The sequence below is a fragment of the Electrona antarctica genome, assembly GCF_951216825.1.
Source record: "Electrona antarctica genome assembly, chromosome: 2".
Taxonomy (NCBI): Eukaryota; Metazoa; Chordata; class Actinopteri; order Myctophiformes; family Myctophidae; genus Electrona; species Electrona antarctica.
The window spans coordinates 31,226,120-31,252,327 of NC_136807.1; the positions used below are offsets into that span (position 1 = coordinate 31,226,120).

A 26,208-nucleotide genomic window follows, 5' to 3' on the forward strand; every position below is an offset into this window, starting at 1 on the left:
TACTGCATCCTATGGAACATAGAACATATATAACTGCACCACCTCCACTTCTACTGCATCCTATGGAACATAGAACATATATAAATGCACCACCTCCACTTCTACTGCATCCTATGGAACATAGAACATATATAACTGCACCACCTCCACTTCTACTGCATCCTATGGAACATAGAACATATATTATGCACCACCTCCACTTCTACTGCATCCTATGGAACATAGAACATATATAAATGCACCACCTCCACTTCTACTGCATCCTATGGAACATAGAACATATATAAATGCACCACCTCCACTTCTACTGCATCCTATGGAACATAGAACATATATAAATGCACCACCTCCACTTCTACTGCATCCTATGGAACATCCACCATTAAGCCATTAAGACGTTAGGCCTATTCTACAAATGCCATAGTCATATTTTAGTCATCCGATAAGTTTAAATTTTAGTCGACTAAATCTAGTTAATTTTGTCAACAAAAAAGTATTTTGGCAGGCCGTAATTATAGGCCGATTTTATACTTGAAAACAGCAGAACTACAAGATCGCGACACGCTGCGAGCTTGTAGATCTGCTGTTTTCAGAACCCAACACCCGAGAGCAACCAATCTCTTTTCCACTATTCCCTCCAGTTTTTATTTGTTGACAAAATTGTCAATATACTGTATTTAGTCTTATTAGTTTAAGTCATCATAGCTTAGTTTTAGTTTAGTGTTTGTCAGTGAAAAAAGGTATAGTCGACGAATTTTCGATGAAATTAACACTGCTCTAACCTGAGAGATGACCACCAGCTTCCCGGTCTGAACACTGCTCTAACCTGAGAGATGACCACCAGCTTCATGAACATTGCTCTAACCTGAGAGATGACCACCAGCTTCATGAACACTGCTCTAACCTGAGAGATGACCACCAGCTTCATGAACACTGCTCTAACCTGAGAGATGACCACCAGCTTCATGAACACTGGTCTAACCTGAGAGATGACCACCAGCTTCATGAACACTGCTCTAACCTGAGAGATGACCACCAGCTTCATGAACACTGCTCTAACCTGAGAGATGACCACCAGCTTCATGAACACTGCTCTAACCTGAGAGATGACCACCAGCTTCATGAACACTGGTCTAACCTGAGAGATGACCACCAGCTTCATGAACACTGCTCTAACCTGAGAGATGACCACCAGCTTCATGAACACTGGTCTAACCTGAGAGATGACCACCAGCTTCATGAACACTGCTCTAACCTGAGAGATGACCACCAGCTTCATGAACACTGCTCTAACCTGAGAGATGACCACCAGCTTCATGAACACTGGTCTAACCTGAGAGATGACCACCAGCTTCATGAACACTGCTCTAACCTGAGAGATGACCACCAGCTTCATGAACACTGCTCTAACCTGAGAGATGACCACCAGCTTCATGAACACTGGTCTAACCTGAGAGATGACCACCAGCTTCATGAACACTGCTCTAACCTGAGAGATGACCACCAGCTTCATGAACACTGGTCTAACCTGAGAGATGACCACCAGCTTCATGAACACTGCTCTAACCTGAGAGATGACCACCAGCTTCATGAACACTGCTCTAACCTGAGAGATGACCACCAGCTTCATGAACACTGCTCTAACCTGAGAGATGACCACCAGCTTCATGAACACTGCTCTAACCTGAGAGATGACCACCAGCTTCCCAGTCTCGGAGTCGACCGCTCGGACCAGTCCGGTCACCGTGACGTTGCCCACGGCCACGCCCCTGACATGGCCCACGCCGTTGACGGATGCTATCTCCTCATTGGCCGTGACGGAGAAGAGGATGTTGGACTGAGGCTGGGGCCCACCCTCAGATGTGATCTAAAGTAAAACAAAAAAAAAGACAAGATTGATGCGATTAGGACTGCAACAATTATTTTAGCGATTATTCAATCCAATACTCCTTAGATTAATCGGGAAGCAAAAGACAGTAGACACACACACATACATGTCACACAACAGTGGTGTGGTGAAAAACTTTTGAAATCAGTACATCTACAAGGTCACAGTGCGTTTCACATGTGAACTTGTAGATTCGCTATTTTCACTACTTTTAAAATGTGTCTTTTTTAAATAGCTTTTGCCTATAATAATGCCATTCCGGTCCAGGCGGCTGGTGTAGCGGTCCGGGCACCTAGGCTGCTAATGCCAAACCCCACGACCTTTGCTGCGTGTCGCTCCCCAGCTCTCTCTCCCCATTTCAGTCTACCGTTCACTATCAATAAAAGGCAGAAACTATTAAATTATAGATCAAAGATTTGTTTTTCTATAATAGATTAAATCGGATATAACTGAATGACGAAGAGAAAGAAAAGGAAGTGACAAACAGTCAGAGAATGAGTTTTGCATGAGCCGCCTTGTGCACACACTGATGGTTTGTTTGTTTATTCATCATTTAATAAAAGCAATTACTGCATCGTTCAGATGTTAAAAAAAAGAACTAATTTCAACATTAGATGATGAGATGGGTACCCACCAAGCAAATTATTTTTTGTTAAATATACAGTATAAATACAATTATCTAGATGCAGAGATTGATGGAGTGATTCCTAAGCCAATAATGTGATGAGCGGAGGAGTACCGGTCATCACATTATTGGCTTAGGAATGCAACAAAACAAAAATAATCTCCAAATGAATTAGTGGTTTTCAATGAGGGGTCCAGGGACCCCAATGGGTCATTGGGGGGGTCCCCAGTAAAACGAGGAAGATTTTAAACACACCCACACAAAATTGTATTTTAAAATAGCCGATCTACAAGCTCATCGTAGTTCGTAGTGTGTCTATTTCCAAAAAACATGTTCTTGTCAAACAAATCTTCTCTCATAGGTGTCCCTGGCACAAAAATCTATTCAGATGGGGGTCGGATCAATTTGGGAGGTTCAGATCCATTTGAGGAGTCCTTAACAGATAAACGTTTTAGAACTGCTGTCTTAAGTGGAGCGTGAGCTAGGGAACAAGCACCATGTGGCATTTCAAATCGTCCCCCATTGCAAGACACTCTCTCCCTGGCAGAGGGCTCAGCCTCGTCACTGGAGTGGGGCAGAGACCAGCTGTTTCCTGGGGAATCCAATACATACCTGCATCATTGCTCCAATTAACAAAGTAATTTTCCTGGGGATGAGTTTGAAGGGTGGAAACACCTGGGAAAGGAAACAAAAAAAAAGGAATCCCTCTGAGAATTAGTTCACACACACACACGCACGCACGCACACACGCACGCACGCACGCACCACAGTAGAGCACATTAAGGGTACAACGTTGAAAAACTTGCCTACTTTCTCGTCTATCTTTCTTTCCTTCAGCATATTTTTTGTCAAACGAATAAAGTAATTGAAAAATGATAGTCCCCTCGCACTAGGACAATATCAGTCACCAGAACCAGAGACGTGTTTTTAAATAGCTAACATAGTTAAACATGAGGTTTGAATTAAACACACTCGCTGCCAAGATTGTCTTTTGGAGTCTTTTTATATATTTATTGATTCAGAATGGTCTCGCTGATATCCACCGTCTAGCAGCGTCCAGGTCGCTAGGTCGGCTTGCCAGTGGTCCGTCCGCCGCCGCTACAAACGCAATCTTAAAACCCTTTTTTTCTCTGAATTGAGGCTCAGATTGAGGTGTTTGACAAAACCTTGATGCTAGGGGCTCATTGCTAAATCGCCGCTACCTCACGGTTACAATATTAACACTTGTGATGACTTTTAAAAATACCATCGCCCATTTTGCTTCCAGTTCATTTTGTTGGGTGAATTTCGGTGTATTCAAAATAAAAGACGCCGTTGCATCCGGCAGGAAATAAGTTGCAGTACCGGAGTCAATGGTGGCAGCCAATGAGTAACAGGGCTTACAATAATATGGATAGGAGGGTCTGATCAAAATTTATATCAAATATCTAAATATTGAATCAAGCAAAAAAAAAAAAATAGGGAGCACATAAAAAGCCATAGTAGATGTGAAAATCTAACCAGAAGGGGTTTTTAAGTGGAAAAACCCCATTCAAGCTTATGCAAATGTTATACCTCTATTTGTTGAGGGGCAGATGTGATCTTCTTTCCGTCTTTATCCACAACAACAGCTGACACAGTGGTCTGGCCAATGGAGAGACCTTTCACCAGGAAGATGGACGTGTCTTTCTCTGCATGCTCAGCTACAGCACTGCACAGGAGGAAGAGGCAGGAATACACATAAACAGACAGCATATTCATAAACCACCCTGATTCATATTCATAAACAACCTGCATATTCATAAACCACCCTGCGTATAGTCACTGTTGGCTGGAAACCAACATTTCCAAAACGCTTACTTTACAAGAAATGAATAAAATAACCTGTGTTCCAATGGATCCAATGTAGTTATTTTATCCACAAGCTCTTGTAAATACTTCATTGGTTAAATAATATTTATAATTGTCAATTATTGTATGAAGAAGTAGGGCATTCCTTTAATTTAAGCAACAACAATATGGAGATATGGTTTCTGCACGACAGAGACGACATTCAGAGATCCACATAAACACCCTGCATAATATTCAGAAGTCCAGAATACAAGCCATGCTTCATAGCAACACGCTTCATACGTCAAACTATAAACCAGGCTTTAACCCATTCTGGAGTCAGGAACCCCTTTTGGTGTTTTAAGCATTATGTTGTGCTCTAGCTATTGAAAAATAGCAGATCTACAAGCTCATAGCGCTACGAGCTTGTAGATCTGCTATTTTTGAAAAAACGTGAAAATGTGGCACAAATATTTGAATATTTATTCTTTCAGAGCAAACGTTTTTAACTCAAATCTTTGCTTCTGGGAGGGGGGGGGGGCCTGGAACAACATATTTTCAGATGGGGGTCCGCAGCCAAATATAGATAATTCTGGGGGTCCTTGACATGAAAAAGGTTGAACACCACCGACATAGAAACATTCAGAAAAGATTCCCCACAAGATCCGTATTGTGGGGAAAGCTTTCATAGGAAAATAGATTGATGAGGCTTACAACGTGGCAAAATACACTAGTAATAGAGCCCTGAGGGACTCCCTCCGGTCCACCATTCAGGGTTTGAAGTGGTAAACACGTTTCCACGTCTACCAGACTTACTGCAGAGAGACGATCCCAGAGGCGGCCTTGAGTTTCAGGTTCATAACGTGGAAGTATCTGGCAGGGAAGGGTTTCTTGTTGTCGTCCAGGACTCTGACATGAGCTCTCACAGATTTACCAATCTCCACCTGAAATGACCAGGGATTATCGTAATGAAAATGTACAGGTACTGAACGTGTACACTGGAGAAAGATGGGAAGTCGATGGAAGACTTCACCTATCTTTATATAATTGCTCCTCACTTGCTCATCATAATCCATACCATAATAATAATAATAATAATCATCCAAACAAGATTTCACATTTATTTAGATTTGTATTATATTAATATGAGATAATAGCTTCCATTATAGCATGGTAACTTTCCCCCATTGATGATTTCACTGGTAGGTGGGTTTCTGAACTGTCCACGGCCCTCCTGAGACACAGAATGAGCAGACAGAACTGGTACCATAAAGAGCCCAGTGTGCAGATTGCCCTTCCTTCTCAAGTGATAATCTCAAGCAGAGCCATTACATTGAGAACTTGTTATCAACAATTGAAATAGAAAGATAAGAACAGAAGCTCCACTGGAATGCAAATGAAGTCAATGCACTTAAGAGAAAACTTCCACCGATTTTCAACCTAAATCCCATGGTTCTGATGCAAGTAATAATATACTGTGGCAAAAGAATACCCTCCAGTAAGTCTACTGTGTACATTTCTCTGAAATGTTTGACATCACGAAACGATGACGACAAACACTCCATACACTTGATGACATTAACCCATTTAGGACTGAGGCCGTTGCCTTCTAAATCATAAGCCAACGTAACAGTTTGTGTAGAAATACACAGAAGACTATATTGATTACTTCACACCAAATATAGGGCATTTAAACTATTGTTGCAAATATTCTGTGGAGATAAAGTGATGTAATTATTTTTAGGTCGATTTTGCACTGAAAATAAAAGCATCAACGTATAAGGCAGCAACACTATGAATAGCTTTTTTTGGATTCGGGATATATTCATCACAACGTTTGTTGAAAATCATCAGTTTTCCCTTTAACACATTTTGTGCCCAAAACGTCTGTGGACGTCATGGGTATTACCGCACGTGCATAGCCCAAGACGTGGTGCCAAAGTTTGTGTTTTCGCCATTGAGAATGCATTTGGCGTTTAAATTAAATAACTCAGAAACTATAAAACATTTCAAAGTAAAAAGTTCCAGCATGTGTCTCCACAGTCAGCTGAATTATAAAAAATGTGAATGGATTTTCTAGGTGAAAGTGATTTTGGGCAGTATTGCGTGGGCTCTCAATGTGTTAAAATGCATGTACTGTCAGAGAACATTAATTTGGTCAGGTTCAATCCATTATCCTGGGGATGGAAGTCAGTGAAATCAAGCGTGAGGAATACTCAAGCCACAACGTGACCACAAAGGTTAAGTACTTTAGAAAGCCAATCAGGCGTGGAAGAGGAAATCAAGTGACTGATAACAGTCCAGCCGTGTCTGGGCCCTGCCAGATAACGGACAGGATCAAGCGTCACCATCAGCTGACCTTGTCCACCACTCGAACGTACACCTCCAGGATGCCAGAGACGTGCACGGCAACCTGGGCCGGAGCAGGGAAGGCCAGGCACAGGTCATGAACCATCACCGTCACCAGGCCTGGATGGAGCGGAGCAACCTGGAGTGGAGACATCAGCACAGTGGGATGGAATATACTATATTTTTGCTGTCAGGCAGAAACCTCGTCTCCATATTTTAACTTTTTGTGAATTGACAACCTCACAAGGCGTTGTGAGCTCGTAGATGGGCTATTTTCACTTCTTTAGCTTGATACACAAATTAGGGCATTAAGTGACAAAGAAACATACAAAGCAAACATTTGGGGATACAAGGTTTCTGTCAATGAATATTTATGAATTGCATTTTAGAAGCAGGGTTACGAAGAGCTTTACAGAACAAGATTAAAGATAACACTAAGGAAATAAATAAAAATTGTATCAAATAAAAAAATGATTGCATCAATAAAACAAGTTGAACCTGAGCTTATCGATTTGCTACTTTTGCCATTTTTGAACTTTAATCCTGAAAAGTAACAGCTTTGGACATATGAGGTTTTCACTCGACAGAGACGATATCTATAATGTAGCCTCAGGTGCGGAACTACCAGGGGGGTTGGTGGTGTGATTTCGCCCTGACCCGTGACTCGAGGGGCCCGGCCTGCCAAATGATTACGATGATTACACAGTCAGGTTCGATGATTACACAGGTTCGATGATTACACAATCAGGTTCGATGGGGCCTGATCGTGCGGTCATCCCCCCCCGGCCCGGTACCGGGTTGTACCTGCAGTGAGTAGCCTGGCTTCACATTACGGTTATAAAAATCGACAGTGTAATGTTAAAAATATGAGGAGGATATGATGTGGTGTATTGTTGTTTTGCAGTTACAGTATATAAGCAACATAGACACTTAAAACACACATACTGTAGACCTTAAACATGATTGCTGCCTGAGGAAGAGTTGTTGACTCGAAACACCTTCTCCGAGTCAGCTAAGCAAGGGCTCAGTTTTCATCTGTGCCTCGATAAGTGCTGTAAAAAGGATGCTCCCTCATCTATTTTGCTTTTGGATCTTTGCCTCTTTTGGAAACCCTAGGACTCTACCACATTTTGTGTGTGGTTCAGTCACAGGAAGAACATAAAAGACCATTTTGTTCCTCCTCACCTGGGCTTTTAAAGTGGCCTCTTGAAACTCAACCTCCACGAGGCCTCCCACACTGGCGTTGACAAAGAAGTGTCCTGAACCCTCTCGCAGGGACAGGTCTGCCTGCAAGACCAAACGTGTTGGAAGATAAACATGAAAATGGTTTAAGACTTAAGACAGGCTTACCGTTTGTCATTCAGAACCCCGCCCCTTCACGCACACACGCACATTTGTATATCTATACTTGTGAGGACAGCAACATTTAGTATGGCAATTGTATTATTGCCATTACAATCCGTTGCCATTTTTTACCATAAACCTAAAGCTGATAATGTTGTGCCAAGTATAAATCACGCAAATCTCCCAAGGCCTAAACATAACCTCAAAGTCTTATCGCGACGCAACTCTAACCTGAATGTACCCTCGTCCTCACAAGAGACAATTTCTAAATTTCTACTATAGTTGTGGGGGACATTTGGCCCTCACAAGTATAGACAGACAGACAGACAGACACACAGACACACACCAAACTCAAGCACTTAATAACAAGAATAACATGAATCCACTGGTGGCATCAAAAGGTGACCCCTGCCCGCGGTCACACTTTATAATCCTCTTACGCAGGTCACTCGCGGTTATTTTCTGCACCGCCCCCATCAGACACTGACTGCCTGCTACTACATCACACAGGATTAGAGAGAGAGAGGCCTGTAGAAAGACCTCCCGGAGAGGCTAACTTTTGAGAGTGTGTAGCAGTTAACCACTTTAAACGCTCCACACGTAGTAAATTGGATTTGGACCTACACCAAATCTCTTCGCCAAAGATAGCCGATCTAAAAGTTTGTATATCAGCTATTTTGAGCTAATGATACGCCCCAGAGTATGGATGCTGGGGTTCAAGTTTAAAACGCTTGCTCCTACATTATACAGGTTAGGAGGGTGAGAGAGAGAGAGAGAGAGACAGGCCTGCAGAAAGAACTTCTGGAGAGGCAAACTTTTGAGAGAGCATGCAGCAGTTAAAACCCAAACGCTAGAGGATCACCCAATTATGTCAGTTTAAACGTCTCGGATGGGAAACGGATACATTTTGTTAACAGCCAGAGATGGAAGAGAGTTTTTATTTAAGAAAAGGTATTGAAGCCGCAATATAGAAGTACCAAAAGTAAGGTACTCATTATGCAAAATGGTCCATTTCAAAAGGTTGTTTCTCTGCCCGACAGTTACTTTCTACCAGTGGTAACAGCAGGAGCTGGTCTTACCCGCACGTCAGGGTGGTTGTAGATGGTTAGGCTTTCTGGGCTGACTTTCACGTCCTCCACCAGTAGCAGCTCCAGAGTGGCCGAGACAGGGGTCAAAGGGTCATACTGTCAAGGATGGAAGATATGAAACAGAACGGTTGCTATGGTTACAGACCATATACAGTAAACGTTATGACAACAGCAGGGTGGTATTGTCCTGCTGAATTAGGAAGCAGAAGTCAAAGAAGGGACACAAATGGGAACCACCATGTAATGATCAGCCTTATTTATACACACATTAAGACAATACACACGGAGCATTCTGTGCATGTTGTATCCATCTCTTAGCATACAGGGGGAGGTACATTGCTTCCTGGATTTTAACTGCTAAGAATCTACACCACTTCCCTAAACATGTGCAGTAGTGGTGTTGTTAGTAGAAATAAACACAGCAGCACCTGTGAGGAAGTGGACTAAGAAAGGGGAAGAGCCAAACCAAGTTCCTGTCCACCCACCCACACCCACCCACCCACCCACCCACCCACCCACCCCCACCCCCACCCACACACACACACACACACACACACAATTATTTTTGTCAAATGGGTTCTGTCAATATTGTTGTCAATAGATTGGCAATATTTTTTTAAAGTATGCGATCTACAAAGTCACAACATGTTATAATAGATTACCGGTATACAATATTAGCCTATTTTCATGTAGCCAAAAAATGAAATAGGGCTCAAGTGTTTAAACTGTTCCTCAACAGTTGGAACCCTAAAGGACCACTGGGGGGTCCCCAGACCCCACTTTGAGAACCACTGCCTTAAAATAGGTTTTTACAAATGAATGCTGCCGGACTGCATTGTAACAATGTAGCTACTGTTAACATTGTTAGAATGCTTGGAAAACAGGTTGGGTCAGGTTTAGGACAGAGATGACACCACAGTCAGTAGTTAAAATACTGGTTCCACTGGCAGCAGTGTCATGCGTTTCTGGGTGAAAAAAATACTTGTTTAGGGTCATTACCTGTCTGAGAACTTTGGCTGCCACAAGATGTGACACCTGGTAATCCACAGCAGTCACTGTGATGGCAGCAATTCCTGTCTGATGATGAACAAGAACTGTCTGACGACCTGAGAAAAAAACAAGTTAATGATGCATTAAGACAAAAATAAATAAATTAACATTCAACATTGTTTTTTAAATATCGTTGCTGTCGGGCAAAACCTCCTACCTCCTCTTTTTGCATACGGTAAATTAACAAACCTACTTGATACTACAGTCACTGTCACACAAAAGCATCAAAAGTATCAGATCTACAGTACAGCTTGTAGATCTGCTACTTTTTTATTTGAATCCTGAAAAGTAAAAATGTTGGTCCCGACAGAGACCACATTGAGTATTTTACTTATTTGTGGGCCAGTATCGCCAATGGTAGCGGCCCACCCAACAGATTCAAAAAAAGTTAGCAAAATGGGGGCCCATGGCTGTAATGCATACACACAGTGACCTGGGGTCCTTGAAACAAAAAGGAACAACCACTTGATGTGGTTGCCATGTGCCATGTGAATGTACCATGCAGTTTCTTCAGTGCCAATGCCATGTGTGGTGTATATGTACCATGTAGTTGCTTCAGTGCCAATGCCATGTGTGATGTTTATGTGCCATGCAGTTTCTTCAGTGCCAATGCCATGTGTGGTGTGATGTGTATGTATGTACTATGTGCCATGCAGTTTCTTCAGTGCCAATGCCATGTGTGGTGTGATGTGTATGTATGTACTATGTGCCATGCAGTTTCTTCAGTGCCAATGCCATGTGTGGTGTGATGTGTATGTACTATGTGCCATGCAGTTTCTTCAGTGCCAAGTGTGGTGTGATGTGTATGTACTATGTACCATGCAGTTTCTTCAGTGCCAATGCCATGTGTGGTGTGATGTGTATGTACTATGTGCCATGCAGTTTCTTCAGTGCCAATGCCATGTGTGGTGTGATGTGTATGTACTATGTGCCATGCAGTTTCTTCAGTGCCAATGCCATGTGTGGTGTGATGTGTATGTACTATGTACCATGCAGTTTCTTCAGTGCCAATGCCATGTGTGGTGTGATGTGTATGTACTATGTACCATGCAGTTTCTTCAGTGCCAATGGCATGCGTGGTGTGATGTGTATGTACCATGCAGTTTCTTCTGTATGCCAGCATCCTCTTGCAGTTCCAGCTCCATGGGCATGGAGGGTTCGATGCTGGCCAGGGACACTTTGGTCGAATCCCACAGTAGACCCAGAGAGCTGAAATTGTCGAACTTCCTGCCGTGCTGATCGAAGGCAGCCAGGTCCAGAATGGGATTACGGTAATTTGAGACAGGCACCTGGATGATAATAATTTGTGTATTAATATTGAAGAGTAGAGGTGCAATGGATAATCATACTAAACCAATTGAATCCATTACTTTAACAAAATAATAATCTTTAAGAAAAAAAGAAATCACGCAGTATGAAAAATAAAACCAAATAGTTAAAATATCATCTGGAAACCTCATATATCCAAAACTGTTTTCAGGATTCAAATTCAAGAATAGCATATCGACAAGATCCAAACTTGTCGCTTCACGCTTCGTTATGAGCTTGCAGATCTGCTACTTCTGATGCTTTTGTGTGATGCTAGTATGCCCAATTAGGTTAATTTAAGAAAAAGTTAAAATATGTAGATAAGGATTTTTTTCCCCACAGCAACGATATGATCGTTTACCACTTGTTTGTTGTGCTGCAGCAGCGGACAGCTGAGGTCTAGCTGGTGGCTGCTGTACACAGGCACTAGGGTCAGGCGGGACGGGGGTGCACACACAAACTTGACCACCGCCGGCTCCACAGCAGGGTAGGGGTTGGTCAGACTGGCCTTGTTCCCCACAGTCACCTCCAACACCTGATGAATAACATCATTCATGATCAATAAATACCTGATGAATAAAATATGTATGAGGAGCCCTGTAAAATTGAACAAAACGCATGTTCAGTGTTCCAGCATCTGTAGACAATACAGTAAACAATACATCCGAGTGCATTTGGATTGTATGACATCTGACAGCCTTAAAGTTTGACATTTGATATTTAGTAGAGAGACAAGAAACATTGTGCATTCTAGAGTTAAATCTTACAACAGGGGAAAAGCTCCATGGCTGTGCGATGCGCATGGCACATTTGCATCGTTTTGTGTTAATTGAGCTGTTAATTAAACTGTTAATTGACCCGTGTTAATTAAACTGTGTTAATTGAACTGTGCTGATTAAAATGTCTCACTTGAACTGTGCTGATTCAAATTACTTGAACTCAGAGAGTAACACTAACGTAAAAGCCATTTCTAAAGTTGATGAACTTGTACAACTTAGAAGTAGTCGTACTGTGTAGTCCTGTCTGAATTACATGCGGTCCCCGTGTATCATAACCATTTTCATTGTATCACAATTCTGAATAATATACTTGAGTATCAGGTAGAGTAAGTAACTAAAAGTTAAGATATAACCAAAGTTATTGGTAGTGAAAAGCTATGGTAAACCAGGTGTATGGACAGTGAAGACTTATGATAACTAACCAGGTTATGGATAGTAAAATATGGATAGTGATAAGCTATGGTAAACCAGGTTATGGATAGTGAAAAGCTATGGTGAACCAGGTTATGGATAGTGAAAAGCTATGGTAAACCAGGTTATGGATAGTGAAAAGATATGGTAAACCAGGTTATGGATAGTGATAAGCTATGGTAAACCAGGTTATGGATAGTGAAAAGATATGGTAAACCAGGTTATGGATAGTGATAAGCTATGGTAAACCAGGTTATGGATAGTGAAAAGATATGGTAAACCAGGTTATGGATAGTGATAAGCTATGGTAAACCAGGTTATGGATAGTGAAAAACTATGGTAAACCAGGTTATGGATAGTGAAAAGCTATGGTGAACCAGGTTATGGATAGTGAAAAGCTATGGTGAACCAGGTTATGGATAGTGAAAAGCTATGGTGAACCAGGTTATGGATAGTGATAAGCTATGGTGAACCAGGTTATGGATAGTGAAAAGCTATGGTAAACCAGGTTATGGATAGTGAAAAGCTATGGTGAACCAGGTTATGGATAGTGAAAAGCTATGGTGAACCAGGTTATGGATAGTGAAAAGCTATGGTAAACCAGGTTATGGATAGTGAAAAGCTATGGTAAACCAGGTTATGGATAGTGAAAAGCTATGGTGAACCAGGTTATGGATAGTGAAAAGCTATGGTGAACCAGGTTATGGATAGTGAAAAGCTATGGTGAACCAGGTTATGGATAGTGAAAAGCTATGGTAAACCAGGTTATGGATAGTGAAAAGCTATGGTGAACCAGGTTATGGATAGTGAAAAGCTATGGTGAACCAGGTTATGGATAGTGAAAAGCTATGGTGAACCAGGTTATGGATAGTGAAAAGCTATGGTGAACCAGGTTATGGATAGTGAAAAGCTATGGTGAACCAGGTTATGGATAGTGAAAAGCTATGGTGAACCAGGTTATGGATAGTGAAAAGCTATGGTAAACCAGGTTATGGATAGTGAAAAGCTATGGTGAACCAGGTTATGGATAGTGATAAGCTATGGTGAACCAGGTTATGGATAGTGAAAAGCTATGGTGAACCAGGTTATGGATAGTGAAAAGCTATGGTGAACCAGGTTATGGATAGTGAAAAGCTATGGTGAACCAGGTTATGGATAGTGATAAGCTATGGTGAACCAGGTTATGGATAGTGAAAAGCTATGGTGAACCAGGTTATGGAGAGTGAAAAGCTATGGTGAACCAGGTTATGGATAGTGAAAAGCTATGGTGAACCAGGTTATGGATAGTGAAAAGCTATGGTGAACCAGGTTATGGAGAGTGTAAGCTGTAAGGATCTATTCTGACCTGCTCTCCCAGAGTTCTGCAGGTAGCTGTGAGCCAGTGTTGGCTGTGGCTGTGAGTCGATGGACCGGTCAATGCCAGGCCAATGCTGCCCTCATCCTCTGCCTTCAGGGTCCGGAAGAACTTGGACGGTTCAAGAACCCAGGGCTTTGGGCCTCCCTCAAAGAGCATCTCTTTAGATGACCCCAGGGTCACCAAAGCCACGGATACAGGGTCAACTGCCTGAAGAAAGAAAAGAAATGAAACAGTGCATGCTGAAAAATACACAGCGGAAATAAACAAAGAAAAAAAAGGTCAATCTACAGGTACAGTATAGCTGCCAGTGCAAAACAAGTGCTTGAAAGAATATGATTTGAAAAAATATAATTTAACCCATTCAATCCAGGAAAGCATCTGTGCCATTTTAGATACATGAATGTGTGTCACTTTCTTTTCTTTTTAAATCAGATATACAAGCTCATAATCACCATGAAGATTTTTACAAATCTTTGAATATATAAAATATATTTTTAAAGTAAATATTTTTCAAAAAAAAAAAATCAACTAGAATATTTGCTTCTGGGGTCCATGGACCATGGAAACAATATTTTGAGATGGAGATCCACGGCCAAATACATATAATTCTGGGGGAGTCAGGGGGAAATGAAAAAGTTTGAGCACCACTGATAAACAAAACATCACAAGTTTTTCAGAAAACTGTTTGTAGAATCAGAATATTTATTTAACCAAAATAGCCCTCATGCCACGCTTTTCATATTTTAAGTAGTCACAGAATATTCATCTTCACTATGATTGCATCCCCGACGGTTGATAATGAGAGGCATTCGCTGCGCGAGCGCAAAAAAAAGTATATACTTCTATAAATACTTCTAAATCCGTCCATGTGTTCCATAGTTAGAGCCCATTGAAAATGTAATGGTCGGCCCTATAGTAGAACGATACAGGAAGAGATAGACGTTCTAACATGGAAGTGGATGGGAAGCGAGTTTTAGCGTGGTTTCCTTGTTCCTCGCTTCACTGGGGCTTGAACGGTGGATCATACGTAGGTTAGCCAAAAGCTGCATCTAGTGTAACCCCCCCCCCCCCCCCCCCGCCCCTAAAAGAAACGTCAAAAGACGTGAATGGCGGTGAATGAGTTTAATGGGTTAAAGAAATATAATTGAAAAGAAAGAAACAGCTGCAATGTTTAAGAGTAGTTCACTTCAATTAGTGGCAAGCGGCACCATCATCCGACAGTGTGGTGGTGCATAGAAAATACCAAAAAGCAATCACAATGCATCACAGCGATCTGCTATTTTCAACATGAGACATAACGCAGGGGTTCAACGTTTTTGGCTGGGGACCCCCGGAAATGCTTTGGCCATGTCTCGCGACCCCCGCCCCTCTCCCCTCCCCACCCCCAATACAAACTGACTGCAAAAATAACGTTAATATTAGTGAAAATATATGATCAATGAATACTGAAACCAGATATAATCATTAAGGAAAGTTCATGCATGTACTATGTGTACTATGTACTCTTCATTTTCATTTTCCAGCCATTCAGTTGCAAAAAAAAATGTGGCGACCCCCCTAGGGGACGCGACCCACGGGTTGAGAACCCCTGACATAACGCACAACATGTCGCACAATGGACAGTTGTGATGCTGGCCAACAGGTAACATTAATGAGTAGGCTGGGCCACAGTTTAATGATGTAGGAATGACAATGATGCATGCTGCGAGATTAAGCCACTTTATATAAATCCACTATACTACCCCAAACAGCTGACAAGCATTCCATTATGGCACCGTCAAACCACACAAGGAGAAAACAAATTATAGCGAGCAGTGCCAGAGAATAATTAAGATGCACCGCACAAAGGATCGACAACAGCAAACTCAACACAATACCAGTACTACAGACAGACACTCACACTCCTGTGTTTTGATTGCATTAAAGGCGCGCGCGTGTGCGTGCGTGCGTGACTATACTATCATGCGTGACCTTTTTTAGCACTTTTTTATTATTTTGAAAAACAGCTAATTGAACACTTTAAAATGAGAACCAAGGTCCAAGGTATGGCTATAAAATCTAGATTTTAGGCTTGATTAGTAAAAACTGGCATTTATAAAATGACCGTTCTAAAATGTTAATGTCCCCACAATTATAGTAATACAAAAGTGAGAGAGTGTGTGTGTGTGAGTGTGTGTGTGTGTGTGTGTGTGTGTGTGTGTGTGCGCTCATCCTCCCATGATGATTTAGAGAAAGGCTAATTGCTGCTCAGGAGAGAGTTGAAAAGAGTAATGGCGTAAGACAACAAAGACCGCAGGGTAAAGATGGGATGATTATTATTGGCCTCCAGGCACTGCAGAGCCCCCTCCACTAAGTAAATGTCAAGGACTTCATTCCACAAGAATATTCGTGGTGATGTACACACATTCATTCTGAGAGCCTCCCGAGGATAAGGTAAACCCAGAGAGGAGTCCTTGTGGGGGGCGGCCATAGGGTAGTGCAGTGGTTCTCAAAGACCTGCCTTTAAATCAGTGGTTCTCAAACTTATTTGTGCCACGGACCCCCAGAATTATTGTATTTGGCCGCGAACCCCAGCTTGTACATCTGTCATTTTTGAGAACCACTGTTCTAAGAGTTTACTGAAAAACGTATGTTGCTATATAGCCAACATCTAAAATGGCACAAATGCTTTCCCAGTTTAATAGCTTAATTTCAAGGACGAGAGAACGTAAAAATGGAACCAAAGGACCCGGCTAAATATCTTTGCAGAGAACAAGCCCAAGGTGTAAGCTTGACGATGTTTTCACCTTAAGTTCTAGCAGTTCAAGTGGGTTAATGTGAACGATGACGAGCATGCAATGAGTGAAGAAGGGAGCACAACATAATCCATACTCACTCTGAGAGGTAGGTAGGCAGCGATGGTGATCTTGGCACTGAGATGAACGTTTGCGTGGGTGTAGCTGACCCTCAGGACCGTGTACCCAGATGCCAGGGCCTTGGCCCGCACCACACTGCAGTGGCCCTCCTCCGGACCCATTCTCCCTGTCAGGGGGAGAGAGGGGAGGGAGTGAGAGATTTAATACTTCATTCGTCAGAAATGAAGATATTAAAGCTACGAAGGATAACACAAAAACGTCTAGAGGACTCGTTTCCATTGTAGTCCTCCTATGTATTCAGTTCATCAACATAGCATAAAAATGTACACATGTCATCAACAATGTACACAAGAAATGGAAAAATTACATGTACCTCCGGTACCTCAGGCCAATTTTGAAAGAAACCAGTTACACATCCTTTACGGCAGTGGTTCTCAAACTTTTTCACGTCAAGGACCCCCAAATTGACACTCATTAGCCTGCACCCTGCGGACCCCCCATTAGAAAATATATGCCAAGGACCCCCATAAGAGAAGATTTGTACGGCTCCAGCAGTGATTCTCAACCCGTCTAATTTCAAGGACCCCCCAGTTTGATTAGGCTACAGACCCCCATTTAATGGCATTTCTATCTCTGGGACCCCAATGTATATTGTAAAATCAAAGTTAATTTAACTCTGAAAGTGTACAAATGTGTACACTCTGAGTTACAGACCCATACGGGTCCATTTGGTTCCTAATTATCATTTAGCTGGGGACCCCATGGAATTCTCTCAAGGACCCCTCCTAAAAGGTCCCCGGACCCCACTTTGGGAACCACTGCTTTAAGGGATGGTGTTAGGGCATTCCACATTATGGGAGAGCAGTAAAACTTTCCCATGTTTGTTCTAAATGTGGTGGTATCAGATCATGGTCGCTCCCTCTAGTGTTGTGGCTGAGACCCCGTCTTCTACCCCGAGCCATCCCAAACTAGCAAAGTGTGTTGGAATTAGGTGGGTCATCGGCTTAAGGTCCAGAAGTAGTCGTATGAGTTTGTTTTGGGAGGTCGGAAGGTTAGTTTTTAGTGACAGAGAGAGGGGAAGGAAATTTACGGATGGAGAAAGGAAGGAATAATGTGGTTATGACACAGTACCAAATAAAGACTAAACGGGCCACACAGGACTACTAACTGTTATACTGTAGATGTGGGGGGTGGTGGTGGTGGTGGGAGGGGAGAGGGGTAATTTATCAGTTCCCAGGCAGGTACAGTACCACAATAATCTAATTCATAATGCAACATACCAGAATGAAAACTCATAGATCTTGCAAATCTGCAGAGATAGAAAATTTGTACTGCCGAAAAGTCATAAAGAAAACACACTTGGGGGACGGCATGAGTTGAAATTGTATCGATGGGGGGGGGGGGGTTCTTTATACACAACATACCATTTCCCCTTTACACTGTAACGTTTTTTATTATTATTATTATATTTTTGTGCCACTTATTAATGCCATGTTTCACTCCTAAAACCTGGAACGGAAATAGTCAACCTCTAACAGTGCATACTCATAATGCGTCATGAGCTGGTAGATCTCACAACACACGTCAAAACACGTGATTGGCGGTGTGGGCTTTGAAAAAAAAAGGGGGGGGGGAAATCACACTCGTGTGAAGTGAGTGGTGCAACTCCGAGTGGGGGTCCCCGGAAGTTCCAACCCCACAGGAACACGCCAGGGACCCCGGCACACACATAGCTGTCTATAGGAGTGGATGCACCACTCAAAAAAAGCCAAAAGGTCAAAACATGTGGTTGGCGGTACACGTTGGACTTGTCCCTATTTTGTTTTTGATAATCACATCAAAATTCATGTCAGATCCTGTGTCTAGGTGAGACATGACCTTTGACACGATCTAAAATGTCTCAATAGAAGAGCAGGGAGTCAAAATACAACCGCCCCAATTGTACAAGTTATATTGTATTAACACTAATTAACTAACATTAATTACTCTACCATACATATTGGACAAAATTACATTGTATTCATTAAAAAAGTGGATTTAGACCACAAGGGTAGGTAAATAGTATACTGTGTTATTTTTATGCTATGTTAATGAATTGAATACATAGGATCCCTGGGACTATTGTGTTATCCTTTAGCCTGGATACATGATACATTTAGACTGGATACATTTGTGTCTAATAAAGTATTCAATCAAACAAAAATAAGTCCCTTCATGTCATGGCAGACATATCCATGGGTGGGTTTATTTGGCTTTTAACATGGCTAACTGCTGCAAAGTATACATGCTAAATTATTATGGTGCAAACAAAGGCTCCATTTAATGTTATTTTTTTTTTTTACAAAAAGGTTAGAGCTTTACCGCCAACTGTCTACAAAAGGTTGTTGGCCAATTAATAACAATGGTACGCTAATCTATGGTAGTACCAATCCCAGCATTCAAGTAATATTTAGATTGAGGAGGACCGTTTCTCATTCTCTGGTTTGTGATAATAGGGCAATTATACTGCATATAGGGTATATAAATCGTTTATTCCTATAATAGGCTACAATTTAACACCCTTATCGGTCCACCTGGTTCAATTTGTACAGACACTCTTCGGTGTTAATTTAACACTAAAAGGATTTTAATGTGTATAATGGTCCCTTTAAATAACAATATTCTGGCTGCAATTTAACAGGCTAGAAACCCAACACAGGTGATTTCATTAAACCGTGACATCTGACCAACGATCTCTGCAAGGTAATAAAGTGTTAATTTACTGCAACTCAGACGTGACTCACCATCAAGCAGCTGGAAGACACCGTGGTTCTCCTGCTCGACCAGCAGGTCAACGTGGGAGCAGTCGGTCAGCATGACCCTCTCCTCGCTTGCCTCGTCCCCGTCTCCCCCCGCCGGGGAACCAAAGATCCTGAGGGGCAGCTCCAACACCTGGCCCACTCTGGCTTCTACCACACAGGGAGAGAAGTCCATCCCCACAGGCTCCACAACATACACCTGAACCAGGATAGAAGTGTTTATTATCATCATGAGACAATCTAGACATTTTAAATTAAACCATCTTAAACAGCCAAATCTAAGCTCACAGTCGCGACCTACAGTATGGTCACACCGCATCACAACGTGTTGTTTGTGAGCTTGTAAATCGGGTATTTTCGCTATACGTCATATGATTAAATATTAAGTGGTTAAGAGTACAAAGTAACTTTTCAGGCCACGACCCCCCAAAATAATGATATATTTGAACTGGGTACCCCCGAACCTGACAAGCACTTGGAAATGCAGGCATTACATTTAGTTTGACTCGGTTCCACAGATAAACACAGTTCTGGAACCACTGCTCTAAAATAAACTTGACCCTGTGACATGTGGTGTCATCACATAAAAGAGGGGTCTCGCATTGTGTGAAAGCTTGAGAGGTTTGTCATTGTAGCCAAGCTACACTGTTGAACTGAACGGAGGCTCACCTTCATGTGGCTGTGGTGCATGGGGTTGCGCACGTCGTGAGCGTGCACGGTGCTCACGCCCGTGTCACTGACAGTCGTCATCACTCCTTTCACGGTCACCGTGGCAACAGCCGTGTTGGAGGAAGACCAGCTGAAATTGCCGCTGCCTCCGGTCGCCTGATAGAAGCAGCAGTTAGAGTTAGTTAGCATGTGTCAATGTACAGTGGTTGTGCACACTGGTTCTCCTAGTTACTGTAGGAAGAAGACTATTTGTCAGCGTATGCATGGAATAAAGAAAAAATTTAATCTCATGACTGAAATGAATGTTTATGTTTTATCATATTAAACCCATGTTGCTGCTGTTCTACATACAGCACATACAGTTGGAAATAAATGACATATTTTAGGCATAAACCTTTGCTTTTATGACATTTCTGAGACAATTCATGTTTGTGAAAGATGCTTCAAAACAGGTTCTATTGATTCTAAGGCTAGTTTGACCACTTCAAATAGTCTTTAATTAGTCCAGAGCTAATCTTGCAAGATGCTTGAACGATCATCGCCAATAAAATGCCTTGTTTTACAATCATGTCAAGACTGTGGTGTACTCGTTTTGTCTTGTTTTTTGTGTTTGTATTTTGTTTTTTGTCTGTGCATTGTAATGTCCGTATTGTGGTACTTCTGGTTCTATATACATTGAATTGCGATTGAACAGCTGTGAAATTTCAGAGCCTCAATAAAAATACATTGAAAAAAAATGCCTTGTTTTTATCCTGTTGGTTATATTTTTATTTCTTCAGGCATTATGTAAAACACTGTGCAATTTTCAGATCTTTCTCCAGCTAGGACTTGAAAGACCATGTTCTGTTCAAACTGGGACGCTTACCGTACCTGTATTGTGTACTGGTAAGCTCCAATGCTGGGCTGCCATGGAAACATGAGGATGGCAGGACTGAGAACTATGGGGTTGTAGATTTCCACGTCCTGTTCATTGTGGACTGGACTGGTCAGAGCATGAACCCCTCCCTCCTGAAACAAAAACACACAACAGTCAAATCCTCAGTGTCAATTTATCCATCTTTAACTCTGAGCAAGTCCATTTGGTTATGCTTGTACAAGCTCAGAGTTAAAAAGGTACTTTATTCTGTAATAATTGCTGTAGTGTTTGTTCAGTAACAAAGGTCTCTCCATCTCTGCAGCTCTTCAGTAATATTTTCAGGTTAAGATACCAATTTCTCATACAGAACTCATACAGGATGACCAAGTGAAATTGGTGTGGAGAGACTAAAGAAAATTTGTAGAAAACATTGGATTTCGAAACAAATTTTAAGCTGATAAACATGTTCTCTCCCCTGATTGGATGAAATTGGTGTCCCACCTGAACATTTATTTTCAGTTTACTAAAGGCCTGGAAAGACAAGGAGCTGTTGCTGAACATACACTCTACAGAAATGATTACCATCGGAAAATAGTGCTTTATCCTTTTAACGAAAACAAAAAACATGTTTTAACACCACACACACACACACACACCTCCTTTAAATGAACACACACACCCACACAACTCCTTTAAATGAACTCCACTCGCCACTGGAGTGCCAGAACTAACTGGGTGATTAACACAGTAACGACGCTCTGGTGGCTAATTTGAGGTAACAATCAGACTCACTTGATCTATGACAGAGTTGAGTGCAGCGTTGATGAGCGCTTGGCCGTCCTTCAGCGCTCTCACGCGGTGCTGTGATCCACTCATTGAAGACTCCACAATCTCAAAGTACTCCGCAGGGAAGACTGTGTCAATGCGTACATTCTGCACCACAGGGAGGGAGAAACAACAAAGGTGTAATGATGTTTTGCTTCGTGTTCAGTTTGTTTAGTTGGCTTAAAACATACAATTTTTAAAAAAAAGGTATATTGAGGTAAAGTATTTGCTTTAGCACAGAGTCAGAAACAACAAAGATTTAATAATGTTTGCAACACGCTAACTCTCGACCGTTTCTGACGCGGGAAGGCTTGCAGGAATTAGGCCACCCCTGGGCGCGTTCCTGGGGGTCTAGAGACCCCCCGGGGACCCCCCACGCAGTAACTGTCATTTCTCGACCGTTTCTGACGCAGAAGGCTCGCCGGACCCCCCCCCCCCCTGGGCGCGTTCATGGGGGTCTGGATGTTCCAGGGACCCCCCGGGGACCCCCACACAGTAACTGTCCTTTCTAGAAGATTTTTACCAAAAATAAACAAAGTACAGTACAGTACAGAACACAGTACACTACAATACAGTACAGAGCACATTACAGTACAGTAACTATAACAATAAGTATAGTTAGCCAGCTCAGTGGCCTTGTGGTTAGAGTGTCCGCCCTGAGACTGGGAGGTCGGGGTTCAATCCCCGGCCGGGTCATACCAAAGACTCTAAAAAATGGGACCCAGTGCCTCCCTGCTTGACACTCAGCATCAAAGGGTTGGATTGGGGGTAAGTCCCTGCGACATACTAGCGTCATGTCCATCAAGCTGCCTCACGCTACAGAAACAGGAGATAGGCTCCTGCCCTATGGGCCTCATGGCTCGGCAAGGCTACTTTATAGTTGCACAACAATGTTGAAAAATGAAAACATTTATACAGAGGTTTTTATTTAATATTCATTATTGTGATATTCTAATAATATTTCCATTTTCTGTGAGACACGCACAGCTTTCTTTATAATCACTTAGTCCGCCATTGCCGTAGATCAACGGCAATTGGTCTTTTATAGTGCTTTTGATTGATCAAGTCATAATGCTACTCACGTTAGCATCGGGTTGCTAGTTGGTGTTGTCAATAACACTGAATCGCGCCATATTTGTCGTCGTGCCCATAAACATCCATTCTATCCGTTTCTTTCAATCGCCTGTATCGCCTATTCCTGGTCCCAGATGGCATCTTTGGTCAAAACAAGGTTTATTCCACGGCCCAGAGCCGGCGCTGTGATGCACCTCCATTATGTTTCAGCAGCACCCACGGTAAACATGGAATGACGATGCATCATCACACACCCTAACATAAGATCATAACTTCCGGTCTGGGTTTTTTGCTCTTCAAAATAAGAGTTAAACAGGGGAAAATGCTGGCGTGAATTATATCACAAGTTATCAATAAATGCTGGCGGCCTAAGCGTTAAGTTAAGGCAAATAAATGCTCAAGAGGCCAATGCAGGCATTAAGGAAAAGACTTTCATCCTTACGTTTTCTCAGATGTTATTTTAGTCTGCTGCTGATTCATTGTGTGTCCACTGTCCACAGGACAATACATTGCAATTTTCCTTTGTGTTCCATGGGGGACCAAATAACCTATTTTGAAATTATTGGAGTGTAGTGGTAACAATAGCTACAGTATTGCTGTCCAAATTCAATCAGATACAGCATACACCATGACAGGCAAGACCCTAAGAAGTTAAACACATTTAAAAGTACGTTGTTGGCATATGTGGAATGAGAGATAATACTCAATGTATTATTTTTGAACTATAACCGATTTGTTTGGAATACCATCATTCAGTTTGTGGTCAGGGGCAATGAAAGCAGATATTCAAATTGTGGTTTGGGTTATCTGGCTTTTACAAGCAAGGACATGTGTGATGTAGTAGTGCATTATAATCAGTTCTCATAGGGGGTGCCCAAAGAACAATTAAACAATTAAAAATATAATAATAATAATAATAAATAATAATAATAAATAAATAAATAAAATTAAATACAAATTAAAATGTAATCACATGACAATTAACCCATTAAAACCGGTAAAGCATCAGTGTCATTTTAGATTTTTTTGTGTGTTGGCCATCCACAAATAGACCTACAACCTCACAGGCGGCGCTCACATATAAAAGACAGGGTGCTCTCTCGCCGTCCTTGGGGAATAGGGGGGCAAAGCAGCATTTTCAATGGTAGTCACGTAGTTTTGACGAGACGCGGCTGTTGGCTGTCTTCCGGCCCCCCTCCCCCATGGAGCAAGCAGGGAGCAAGCTTGTCTCGTCAAAACCACGTGACTCCCATTGAAAATGAATTGCGAGCTGCTCTGCCTCCCCTCTCCCACAAGGACAGCAAGAGAGCACCCTGTCTTTTATGTGTGACTGAGGCCACAGCCCAAGCGTGTACACCTGCTGTTTACTTATTTATTTATTTTTGAGAAATCTTGAAAGTGTGAGAAGTAGTGATTTAAGGTATTTGTACGAATCAGCCTCAGGTCTTAAGGGTTAAATGATAATGAGACATACTTACATCAGATAGGTAAATTCTATTGCTGGATTTGTCGAATACTTCAACGTGGATATCATACACTCTTCCTGTCTCAAGAATCCAGCTGTCACCTGGACGAATCTTAAAACCTGAATAGAATAATAAAACCGTCAGTCATAATACAGAAACTAAATCAAGTAAAATGGCAACATACTGGCAGTACACAGTAAAGTCCTCAGTATTCATTCATCCAGTTGCAACTCGGGTCACTATCTTGCTTAAACCTTTTTCCAGACCCACAGGAACGCGCCCAGGGGGCCGGGCCGGTTCCGGCGTGCCGCCCCGCATCCGAAACAGTTGAGAAATGACAGTTTCCATGTGGGGGTCCCTCTACAGTACCCTCTACTGTACTGTACTGTACTGTACTGTACTGTACTGTACTGTACTGTACTGTACTGGCACATCCGAAAGCATCATATATACAGTTAATACATGCGTGTGTGTGCGCTAGGGTGCGCACAGGTGGTGAAAAACAACCATGCTGTTCGTGCTCAGACCGACCGACCCACCCAGCCAGACACAGCGCTCCGTAAGGGAGTGGTTGCACCACCCAAAAATGCTATTTTGACCGACCTGCTCAGTGGTATAAAAAATAATAATAATAATATTAAATAAAGTCAGCGATTGCGTGGATAACCCAGGTTTGAAGTTACAGAGTGCAGCTTTAATAGGGTTTAGATAAAAATGGAGAAAGAAAGAAACAGACCTAGGTAACCTGGTTCAACCACATACAGAGTGCTGCTGGGAAGACGAGACACTCCCTGAATGCGAAGTCCTGAGTTGTTGCTATTAAGGAAAAGCCAAGTTAGGTAAATAAATGCCACATTAATGAACCATTTGAGAACATTGAAGCGTGTCTAAGAAGATCCCAAGTTTGCACTTCCAACTACAAATCCTGGTTAGCACCTCAGACCCTTTTAGCCCCGTCTGCCGTGTCTCATTACATCAACAACCAATTCTACTTCACTGGCTCTGACCACGGCCACACACACTGTTCCTTACAATTTACACCACACACACCCACACCCCCACACCCACACACACACACACACACACACACACACACACACACACACACACACACACACACACACACACACACACACAGTATAATATCCGTAATCCGTTCAAGAAGACATGGCAAATTACAGCATTGGTTCTCAAAGTGGGTTCTGGGGACCTCTAGAGATCTTTGGGGGGGTACCAGGTGGTCCCCAGCAAAATTAGTTAACACAACGTCAGAATCCTTTTAACCACTTTTATCGATTGTATACAACAGCTCCCAGCATATCACTTTGTGCCGCCAGAGGCAAAAACACTTTTTTTCCCCTTTACCGAATGTGTTCCCAGACTGAAAACACTTTGAAATGTAAGGAAGGATACGCTTGTGGTCCAGCACCACGTTGATGTGTCCCAGTTGGACGGCAGTGGCCGTGGATGTACGCTGGTCCAGACGAGCCACAGGGAGCTGTGGGTCTGCATCCGGGCCCAGCACTCCATTCTGGAGATGGAGCTCATACTGGTCACATGGCATCGGAAGCTCTGCACACGCCCAAGACAAAACATACACATGTCAGCTCCACATGCTTTCACAGTGAAATCCAGAGGGATACTCAACCTGGACCCG

At 42.4% G+C, this 26,208-nt stretch overlaps 1 protein-coding gene across 2 annotated transcripts in view; it reads right to left on the reverse strand.

Annotated features, from left to right (window-relative positions):
• Positions 1–26,208, reverse strand: part of nup210 (nucleoporin 210) — a 62,934-nt gene that overhangs the window by 24,927 nt on the left and 11,799 nt on the right. For both annotated transcript variants that reach the window (XM_079517844.1, XM_079517843.1), the window contains exons 7-25: positions 25,965–26,123; positions 25,288–25,356; positions 24,564–24,670; positions 21,979–22,119; positions 21,201–21,338; positions 20,331–20,486; positions 19,647–19,860; positions 16,884–17,029; positions 13,997–14,215; positions 11,823–11,996; positions 11,250–11,442; positions 10,103–10,209; positions 9,095–9,199; positions 7,857–7,958; positions 6,682–6,810; positions 5,139–5,266; positions 4,068–4,203; positions 3,126–3,188; positions 1,685–1,867 (exon numbers count right to left, since the gene is read on the reverse strand). In XM_079517844.1, coding sequence (XP_079373970.1) covers positions 1,685–1,867; positions 3,126–3,188; positions 4,068–4,203; positions 5,139–5,266; positions 6,682–6,810; positions 7,857–7,958; positions 9,095–9,199; positions 10,103–10,209; positions 11,250–11,442; positions 11,823–11,996; positions 13,997–14,215; positions 16,884–17,029; positions 19,647–19,860; positions 20,331–20,486; positions 21,201–21,338; positions 21,979–22,119; positions 24,564–24,670; positions 25,288–25,356; positions 25,965–26,123 — 2,669 coding nt within the window. The remainder of the gene's footprint in view (positions 1–1,684; positions 1,868–3,125; positions 3,189–4,067; positions 4,204–5,138; positions 5,267–6,681; positions 6,811–7,856; positions 7,959–9,094; positions 9,200–10,102; positions 10,210–11,249; positions 11,443–11,822; positions 11,997–13,996; positions 14,216–16,883; positions 17,030–19,646; positions 19,861–20,330; positions 20,487–21,200; positions 21,339–21,978; positions 22,120–24,563; positions 24,671–25,287; positions 25,357–25,964; positions 26,124–26,208) is intronic.